Raw genomic sequence first — 10,588 nt, forward strand, 5'->3', positions numbered from 1 at the left:
ACAGGGATGCCCTCTCTCACCACTCCTATTCAACATAGTGTTGGAAATTCTGGCCAGGACAATCAGGCAAGAGAAAGAAATAAATGGTGTTCAATTAGGAAAAGAGGAAGTCAAATTGTCCCTGTTTGCAGAGGACATGATTGTATATTTAGAAAACCCCATCATCTAAGCCCAAAATCTCCTTAAGCTGATAGGCAACTTTAGCAAAGTCTCAGGATACAAAATAATGTGCAAAAATGACAAGCATTCCTATACTCCAATAAAAGACAAACAGAGAGCCAAATCATGAGTGGACTCCCATTCACAGTTGCTACAAAGAGAATAAAATACCTAGGAATATAACTTACAAGGGATGTAAAGGACTTCTTCAAGAACTACAAACCACTGCTCAACGAAATAAAAGAGGACACAAACAAATGGAAGAACATTCCGTGCTCATGGATAGGAAGAATCAATATTGTGATAATGGCTATACTGCCCAAGGTAATTTATAAATTCAATGCCATCCCCATCAAGCTACCAACGACTTTCTTCACAGAATTGGAAAAAACTACTTTAAAGTTCATGTGGAACCAAAAAAGAGCCTACATTGCCAAGACAATCCTAAGCAGAAAGAACAAAGCTGGAGGCATCACGCTACCTGACTTCAAACTATACTATAAGGCTACAGTAACCAAAACAGCATGGTACTTGTACCAAAACAGAGATATAAACCAATGGAAGAGAACAGGGGCCTCACAAATAATACCACACATCTACAACCATCTGATCTTTGACAAACCTGACAAAAACGAGAAGTGGGGAAAGGATTCCCTATCTAATAAATGGTGCTGGGAAAACTGGCTAGCCATATGTAGAAAGCTGAAACTGGATCCCTTCCTTAAACCTTATACAAAAATTAATTCAAAATGGATTAAAGACTTAAATGTTAGACCTAAAACCATAAAAACCCTAGAAGAAAGGTTCTTCTAGGCAATATGATTCAGGACATGGGCATGGGAAAGGACTTCATGACTAAAACACCAAAAACAATGACAACGAAAGCCAAAATAGAAAAATGGGACCTAATTAAACGAAAGAGCTTCTGCATAGCAAAAGAAGCTACCATCCGAGTGAACAGGAAACCTACAGAATGGGAGAAAATTTTTGCAATCTACCCATCTGACAAAGGGCTAATATCCAGAATCTACAAAGAACTTAAACACATTTACAAGAAAAAAATCAAACAACTCCATCAAAAAGTGGGTGAAGGATATGAACAGACACTTTTCAAAAGAAGACATTTATACAGCTAACAGACATGTGAAAAAATGCTCATCATCACTGGTCATCAGAGAAATGCAAATAAAAACCACAATGAGATACCATCTCACACCAGTTAGAATGGCGATCATTAAAAAGTCAGGAAACAACAGATGCTGGAGAGGATGTGGAGAGATAGGAACACTTTTACACTGTTGGTGGGACTGTAAACTAGTTCAACCATTGTGGAAGACAGTGTGGCGATTCCTTAAGGATCTAGAACTAGAAATACTATTTGACCCAGCCATCCTATTACTGGGTACATACCCAAAGGATTATAAATCATGCCACTATAAAGACACATGCACTCGTATGTTTATTGCAGCACTATTCACAATAGCAAAGACTTGGAGCCAACCCGAATATCCATCAATGATAGACTGGATTAAGAAAATGTGGCACATATACACCATGGAATACTATGCAGCCATAAAAAGGAGGTGTTTATGTCCTTTGTAGGGACATGGATGCAGCTGGAAACCATCATTCTGAGCAAACTATTACAAGGACAGAAAACTAAACACTGCATGTTCTCACTGATAGGTGGGAACTGAACAATGAGAACACTTGGACACAGGAAGGGGAACATCACACACCAGGGCCTGTCATGGGGTGGGAGGGATGGGGGAGGGATAGTATTAGGAGAAATACCTAATGTAAATGATGAATTAATTGGTGCAGCAAACCAACATGGCACATGTATGCATATGTAATAAATCTGCACGTTGTGCATATGTACCCACCCCAGAACTTAAAGTATAATAAAAAAGAAAAGAAAAGAATGGAAGAAGGTATGAGTAACATATGAGCTTTCTGGGCAGGCGCAGTGGCTCATGCCTATAATCCTAGCACTTCGGGAGGCCGAGGCGGGTGGATCACTTGAGGTCAGGAGTTCCAGACCAGCCTGGCCAACACGGTAAAACCCAGTCTCTACTAAAAATACAAAAGTAGACGGGTGTGGTAGCACATGTTTGTAATCTCAGCTACCCAGGAGGCTGAGGAAGGAGAATCACTTGAATGAAGGCAGACATTGTAGTGAGCCAAGATCCCACCACTGCACTCCAGCCTGGGCTACACAATGAGACTCCAGTCTCAAAAAAAGAAAAACAAACAAACAAAAAAGCTTTCTAAGACAGACAAAACAATTGAAAAAGAGGTCTATCCGACAGAAGAGGTTAGAACTCTGCCTACCTGACCTGCTAAATGTTAAGACAGTCTCCCTAAATAGAAAACTAGGAGTTGTTCTTTTTTTTTTGAAACAGAGTCTCATCCTGTTGCCCAGGCTGGAGTGCAATGGTGCAATCTCGGCTCACTGCAACCTCTGCCTCCCTGGTTCGAGCGATTCTCCTGCCCCAGCCTCCCCAGTAGCTGGGATTACAGGTGTGTGCCACCATGCCTAACACATTTTTTGTATCTTTAATAGAGATAGGATTTCACCATGTTGGCCAGGCTGGTCTCGAACTTCTGACCTCATGATCCGCCCACTTCAGCCTCCCAAAGTGCTGGGATTATAGGTGTGAGCCACCACACCTGGTCTAGGGGTTGTTCGTAATTTCTTTCTCAAATCCTCAAGTCTCATCCGTCTTCCTCCCCCACCCCTTCCACAAAGTTAACAGAGTCGGCTTCATGACCAGAGCCCAGGGCCTCGTATACAGAAGGGCCCTGTGCTTGGGGTTTAATGCCCTGTGATCACAATCTTGAAATTCTTAATAATTTTATTTTCGAGTGTGTGTTTTGTGTAAGTGAAATCTAATGAGACGATGGGGTATGAACCCACCTTCCCTGGACTGGTTCTTGGTTCTCGCTGCCCACTTCCCTGCTGGCACCCTGGGATCCTCTCTCCTCTTCTGTCCAGTGCCACCTGCTAACCTCTGCTCCTGGTGAAATCCTGGCTACAGGGAGGGTCAGGATCTGGTGTGGGTGCCCTGCAGTATCTTGCGTGGGCATGACAGTGGCTGCCCTACCTTGGCTGGCAGCGCCACAGCCCTGTTCAGCAGCTGACTAGTTGGGCACACCATCCCCTGCCCCACCCCAAAACAGGTAGTGTGTGGAGGTATTGCATGGAGGTTGCAGTGCATTGAGAGTCACTGTTGAATAGCAGGCCTGTGGGAAAGAAAGGTACTTGCTTGGACTTCCTGCCCCTCACTGGGGCACAGGGCATCTGGCAGTTTGTGGAAGGAGGACCCTGACAGGCAGCTCTCAGGCCGAAGCTTGCACAGGAGCCCCCAGTGGTGGAGGAGCCCCTGGGTGTTTCTGCACTCACCTGTGCTGCTTGCTGAGGGGGCGTTCCCTCAGGCTGTTCCACGCCTTGGGGATCTTCTCTTTCTCCGTTCAAACTTCCTGCCTCTGGCTTGTGTTAGTTTCCTCTGGCTGGCTCCGCTTGAGGCACCCTGTGGGGATGAGCAGGGAAAGACAAATTGTGTAATTTCAGTGATTCTACCTTGAAGTTAAATGCTTTGATATTTGCATTTAAAACTGGCATTGTATTATAAGAAGATGAATACTGAAATTCATACTCATAGTTTAAAATGTTCTCTTTATTACAAATGATATTAAATTGCAATAAAAACATTATGGCAAGTCTAGAGAGAGAAACACATAGAAGAAAGGAAAAGTTTTATGTTCTAGTAACTTTAACAAGTTTCCCCCATCTTTTGAATAAGCAGCCTCATATCATCATTTTGTGCTGGGCCTTGCAAATTATGGATTTAATTATGTAATGATGTATTGCATTACTTTTCATGGTAAAAACTGCAATTACTTTTACACCAACCTAATAGTTGGTCCTGAAGCTGGGTACTGAGAATTAGGTACTAGGAACCAGATTCAAAAATGTCCAAAGCAAAACCCCTGTCCTCATGGAAATTACAGACTAGTGGAGAAAACAAGATCCTAATGAAGTAATAAAATAAAGAAAAGGAGAAAAATGAAATATGATTCAATTTGTGATAAATGCTCTCAAAGAAGCTAGCAAGTTAATAAGATAGAGCCTATTATTATGTTATTATATAATATATACATATATAACTAATATATTAATGCATTAATATTCACAAGGTATGAATATGTTATTATTCACAAGATGCCATTGGAAGGAGGGTCTAGAAGCAAGAAAGAATAATATTAAATGTTATAAGTAACATTTAGTGGTAATAATATTTAATAAGTGCTGTGTCCCAGGCCTTGTTCTTAGCACTTAACACGTATTAACTGGTATAGCCCTTGTGATAATTCTATGAGATATGTGTTATCACCCATCACTGTTTTACTGAGCCATAAAAAAATTAAGTGACTGGTCCGAAGTTACACACCAAGTAGAGGAGCTGAGCTTCAAACCCAAGCAGTTCTGGCCCCAGGGCCATCACTCTTACAAAGATGTTATATTTTTATCCTTACTGCGTCTTTCCCATTGCATATTGTATTTGGAATGGTTTCTTCTTATTATTTTCGGGGTCTTTTTCTGTTTTTTAAAAATTTTAATTTTAATTTAATATTTATTTATTTATTTATTTTGAGATAAGGTCTCCCTGTCACCCAGGCTGGAGTGAAGTGGTACAAACACAGCTCACTGTAGCCTCTACCTACTGGGCTCAAGTGATCCTCCCACCCCAGCCTCTCAAGTAACTGGATTACAGGCACACACCACCATACCCATCTTTCTTTTTTATATTTTGTACAGATAAGGATCAACCATGTTGCCCAGGCTGGTCTTGAACTTCTGAGTTCAAGGGATCTACCCTCTTCGGCCTCCCAAAGTGTTGTGATTACAGGTGTGAGCCACCGCTCACAGCTGGAATGGTTTCTTAAATATCTATATCTTCAATAGACTTTAGCTCTTTGAGAGAAGGGACAGAGTTGTACTACTACTGTCTTCCCAGGCCCTGGTGGGTAGTAGGCTTTCAATAAGAAGTTGTTGAATTGTTAAGTTTTGAATTGGATTGGCCTTGAATGAAAGATCATAAGATTATGAAGACATGATCACTTTACTGAGCAGAAGAAACATCTCAGGTATCATCTCCTTTAGTAAGGATACACCTGGCTAGGTGTGGTGGCTCATGTCTGTAATCCCAGCACTTTGGAAGGCCACGGCGGGCAGATCACCTGAGGTCAGGAGTTCAAGACCAGCCTGGCCAACACAGAGAAACTCCGTCTCTACTAAAAATACAAAAATTAGCCAGGTGTAGTGGTGGGTGCCCGTAATCTCAGCTACTGGGGAAGCTGAGGCAGGAGAATGGCGTGAACCTGGAAGGTGGAGCTTGCAGTGAGCCGAGATCGCGCCACTGCACTCCAGCCTGGGCAACAGAGCGAGATTCTGTCTCAAAACAAACAAACAAACAAACAAACAAACAAAAAAAACACCCTTTATTTGCTTTAAAGAAAAAGCAAAAAGAAAAGAAAAAACAGTTGGGTGCAGTGGTTCATGCCTATAATCCCAGCACTTTGGAAGGCTGAGGTGGGCAGATAGCCTGAAGTTGGGAGTTTGAGACCAGCCTGGTCAGCATGGTGAAACCCCGTCTACTAAAAATACAAAAATTAATCAGGTGTGGTGGCAGGTGCCTGTAATCTCAGCTACTCAGGAAGCTGAGGCAGGAGAATCTCTTGAACCCATAAGGCAGAGGTTGCAGTGAGCAGAGATCACACCATTGTACACCAGCCTGGGCAACAGAGTGAGACTCTGTCTCAAAACAAACAAACAAACAAACAAAAAACAAAAAAAGGATACACCCAGAAGTAAATAAATAAATGCTTATTTGTGACACTAGAAGTATACATGCAGACATTATTTATTTACTTCTGAGAACAATATTATAGTTTTCGATTTAACTATTTATATTAAAAATATTTTTGGCCACTGTTTCTTTTGTTTGAGATTCAAAACATATATTTCTATCTTTACCCCATCACATCACATTCACTACTTTGTTCTGACTAGAACAGTAGGGTGTGGATTTTCCTGCACTTTTGACTCTGTGCTCCACAGTTTGTGTGGGGCCAGGCCCATGGCTATGCACTTAAACAGAAGCTAACTTGAGCTTCTCAGTGGTGTAATTGGGAGGCACTTCAGTATTCTGGCTGCCTCCAAAATATCTCATGTGTTGTTGGAAAGATTATTCTCTATTATACTCAGCTTAATGTGCCTCAATGTCTCTGAAAACTAGTTTAAAATACACATATGTAATTTGGTCTGAAGCATATTAGCACTAGTTTGTTCATCGTTTATTCATTATTGAGACCAGCAGGTCTTAATAGTCTGTGTCCCCTAAGAGATAAGATAGGGGCAGGTGTACAGAGAGGCTCTAGGGGCAGGGAGAGGAAGCCACAGGAGAATAGTAGCCAGGGTATAAAAGGTTCATTATTTTTCTACAGTTTTGCTTGGGACTGCCTCTGTCAGTAGTTAAGTGTATGCCATAAAGGTGTACTCTATGCTACCAAGAAAAAATTCACCTAACCATGACCAATAATGTCTTGTATTTTATATTTTGTTTGCAGAGACTGTGAATACAACAGTACCATTCTCCTTCAAGGGAATAAAATTTTCTAAGGTATTGTTCAATATTTATTTTGTACTGTCTAACCTTTAGCAGTAATAGACATGTTAAGCATTTGAAACAAGTAATTCACAACTTCTTCCTTTTTTTTTTTGAAATGGGATCTCAGTCTGTCACCCAGACTGGACTGCAGTGGCACAATCTCTGCTCACTGCAACCTCCACCCACCAACCCCCACCCCAAGCAATCCTCATGCCTTTGCCTCCTGACTAGCTGGGACTACAGGTGCGTGCCACAATGCCAGCTAACATTTTGTATTTTTGGAAGAGATGCAGTTTCACCATGTTGCCCAGGTTGGTCTTGAACTCCTGAGCTCAAGCAATCCACTCCGCTTAGCCTCCCAAAGTGCTGGAATTACAGGTGTGGGCAGCTGTACCCAGCTGACAATTTCATGAATAGCAATTTAAGATTAAGATGTTCAAGGTTTTTTCCTTCACTTTTATTTAGAATTAGCTTTTTTTTTTTTTTTTTTTTTTTTTTTTGACCGAGTCTTGCTCTGTTGCCCAGGCTGGAGTGAAGTGTGTTCTGGGCTCACTGCAACTTCCACCTTCCAAGTTCAGGTGATTTTGTGCCTCAGTCACCCGAGTAGCTGGGATTACAGGCACATGCCACCATGCCCAGCTAATTTTTTTATTTTTAGTAGAGATGGGGTTTCACCATGTTGCCTAGGCTGGTCTCAAACTCCTGGCCTCATGTGATTCACCCACCTTTGTTCCTGGACCAAACTGAGGGTCAGGCTGCCATTTCTTGCAGCCCAATAACAAGATGCAGATGAACTGGGGAGGAAGAGAGCTTTCATTTCTGTAACTGGTTACAGGGAGAAGGTCTGGAAATTATTGCCAGACCAACTCAAAATTACAAATCTTTCAGAGCTTATATTCATTCTAAGGAATATGTCTATGTGTAAGTGTGCATTCATCTGAAGACACAAGTGATTAACTTCTTTTAATCTATGACTAAGGTCTGAGTCCTGAAGACCTTCCTCTGGAGCCTCAGTAACTTTACTTAATCTAAATGGGTCTGGGTGCTGGGGTGATTACCTTTATCTTGTCTCCTGCTAAATCATGGAGGTTTGAGGAGTTCCTTCAGACCCCCAATAAACTTGGTTGTGGAAACCTGGGGAGTTTCTTCAGACCCACAATAAAACTTGATTAATCCTAAATGGGTCCTATTAAGAATTTCTTAGTTATTTTGTCATGCTTTAAGGCCCAGGAAAGGCCTGGGCAAAACTCCTGATGGGCTTTTGTTACATCCCATCCTTTGTATAAGGGCACTGGCTTTCAATATTTAACTTAACCACTTGGTCAGTACTGAAACAATTGTTAGTGAGACCTGGCCTTGGCCTCCGAAAGTGCTGGGATTATAGGTGTGAGCCACCGTGCGCAGCCTTAGTATTAGGTCTTTTGGTGTTTTTTCTTTCTGTAGACTATGGAAAAATTGCACAAAAGATAGCATCTTTTTCCACTTCATTTTTTCCCTTTAACATACATGGGCAAGAGTAATTTGAATGCAAGAGCTCATTACTAATCTGTTGAACAGTCTTCAGTTGAAAGCACTGAATGACCACTGTGTATAAGCCAGTAAATCTCTATAACTATTCATGTAATATACTAAATATAATGAGAGAATATTGTTTAGGAGAATAAAAGTCATGTAAATTACAGACTTATTTTGTTCAAGATTTTCTTGGGAACTTAGCCTGGTCATCCATGCCTTTGTAAAAATAATTGCTGCCTCGATGAATAATACCATTGTGATTTTAGATGTTTGCATGACGTATCTAGTAATGAAATTGTATGCATTTTACTTTTGGTGACCATTTTAAAATAAAGTGTAATAATGCATATTCTTTCATTATTTTGTTATAAACTAATATCTAATATTTCAAAACCTCTTAGGTTAGTTTTTAAAAATAACATAATTTTATAATTGGGAAATAAATGGGCTTATGCTCATCTAATTCAAAGACATGGAAAATTTTGTCTCACTGGAAAACTAATAAAATCAATCCAATTTAAATGGCTTTCTGCTAGTAAGAGAAAGTTCTTACAAAGCCTCTGAAATAGTAGCATCTAACATTTTGTATTACTTGTATTTCTTATACTTCATTTTAGGGAAAATACAAATGTGTTGTTGAAGCTATTTCCGGGAGTCCAGAAGAAATGCTCTTTTGCTTGAAGTTCGTCATCATACACCAACCTAATTCAAATTAGAATAAATTGAGTATATAAACAAATTTTTTGAAGGTATTGTTAAGGGTACTCAGGATTTGTTTCAATCAGATATGGTAGGATAGGAAGATGCAGAAATGACTGTCATGAAGAAAGAAGCTTATCCTCACAGATCTCTAGAAAACGGAGGCGTGGTGCACCATGCAGAGCCACCTGGGGAAGCACCAGGGTCTGTGAGAACGTGGAGGGAGGGGGAAAATGTGGGCAGGAGTGTTTATTGTGTTTTCCATAGGAAGCAATGGGCAAGGTAGGGTAAGTAATTGATATGGTTTGGCTGTGTCCCCATCCAAATCTGATCTTGAATTGTAGTTCCCATAATCCCCACATGTTGTGGGGGACCCAGTGGGAGGTAATTGAATCATGGGGGTGGTTACCTCCATGCTGTTCTCATGATAATGAATGAGTTCTCATGAGATCTGATGGTTTTATAAGGAGCTTTCCCCAGCCACCCTTTTGCTCTGCACTTCACCTTCCTGCCACCATATGAAGAAGGATATGTTTACTTCCCCTTCTGCCATGATTGTTTCCTGAGGCCTCCGCAGCCCTGCAGAGCTGTAAGTCAGTTAAACCTCTTTCCTATATTTTATTTATTTTTTTGAGATGAAGTCTCACTCTGTCACCCAGGCTGGAGTGCAGTGGTACCATCTCGGCTCACTGCAACCTCTGCCTTCCAGGTTCAAGTGATTCTCCTGCCTCATCCCCCCAAGTAACTGGGATTACAGGCACCTGCCATCACACTGGCTAATTTTTGTATTTTTAGTAGAGATGGGGTTTCACCATATTGGTCAGGCTGGTCTTGAACTCCTGACCTCAGATGATCAGCCTCCCAAAGTGCTGAGATTACAGATGTGAGCCACTGTGCCCAGCCTAAACCTCTTTCCTTTATAAATTACCCAGTCTTGGGTATTTCTTCATAGTAGCATGAGAATGGACTAATATAGCAGTGTTGACCTAAAAGGAAGAAGCTGAGGCAGAATTAGTGTAAGTAGAGAGTTTATCTGGGTCAAACCTGAGGATTGCATCCTGGGAGCATTACAACTTGAGTTCCCTGAATATATACTCCATAAATTAGCAGCAGTTACAAGAGGGTTTTTAAATGGAAAGAAGAGGGAGTTTCTGAGTTGTTTACCAAGAATTTACATTAAAAATGCTGGGTGCAGTGGCTCATGCTTGTAATCCCAGCACTTTGGGAGGCTGAGGTGGGCAGATCACCTGACGTCAGGAGTTTGAGACCAGCCTGGCCAACATGGTGAAATCCTGTCTCTACTAAAAATACAGAAATTAGCTGGGCCTGGTGGCATGCACCTGTAATCCTGGCCACTCGGAAGGCTGGGGCAGGAGAATCGCTTGAACCTGGGAAGTGGAGGTTGTAGTGAGCCAAGATCATGTCACTGCACTTTAGCCTGGTGACAGAGGTGTTTTTGGTGAAGTTTATAGAAACAAAAGGATGGGGTCTTTTCTGCTTGGCGACCCCTCTCTCTATATAGAGAAAGCTGTTTCTCTTTC

The 10,588-nt window shown here is 41.4% G+C and overlaps 1 protein-coding gene across 1 annotated transcript in view; it reads left to right on the forward strand.

Annotated features, from left to right (window-relative positions):
* LY96 (lymphocyte antigen 96) overlaps positions 1 to 9,083 on the forward strand; it is a 38,911-nt gene extending 29,828 nt beyond the window's left edge. The window contains exons 4-5 of the mRNA XM_023184091.1: positions 6,793 to 6,845; positions 8,966 to 9,083. Of these exons, the coding sequence (XP_023039859.1) occupies positions 6,793 to 6,845; positions 8,966 to 9,064 (152 nt within the window). The 3' untranslated portion in view covers positions 9,065 to 9,083. The remainder of the gene's footprint in view (positions 1 to 6,792; positions 6,846 to 8,965) is intronic.
* The last annotated feature ends 1,505 nt before the right edge of the window (positions 9,084 to 10,588 follow it).

Source organism: Piliocolobus tephrosceles, chromosome 7 (assembly GCF_002776525.5).
Source record: "Piliocolobus tephrosceles isolate RC106 chromosome 7, ASM277652v3, whole genome shotgun sequence".
Taxonomy (NCBI): domain Eukaryota; kingdom Metazoa; phylum Chordata; class Mammalia; order Primates; family Cercopithecidae; genus Piliocolobus; species Piliocolobus tephrosceles.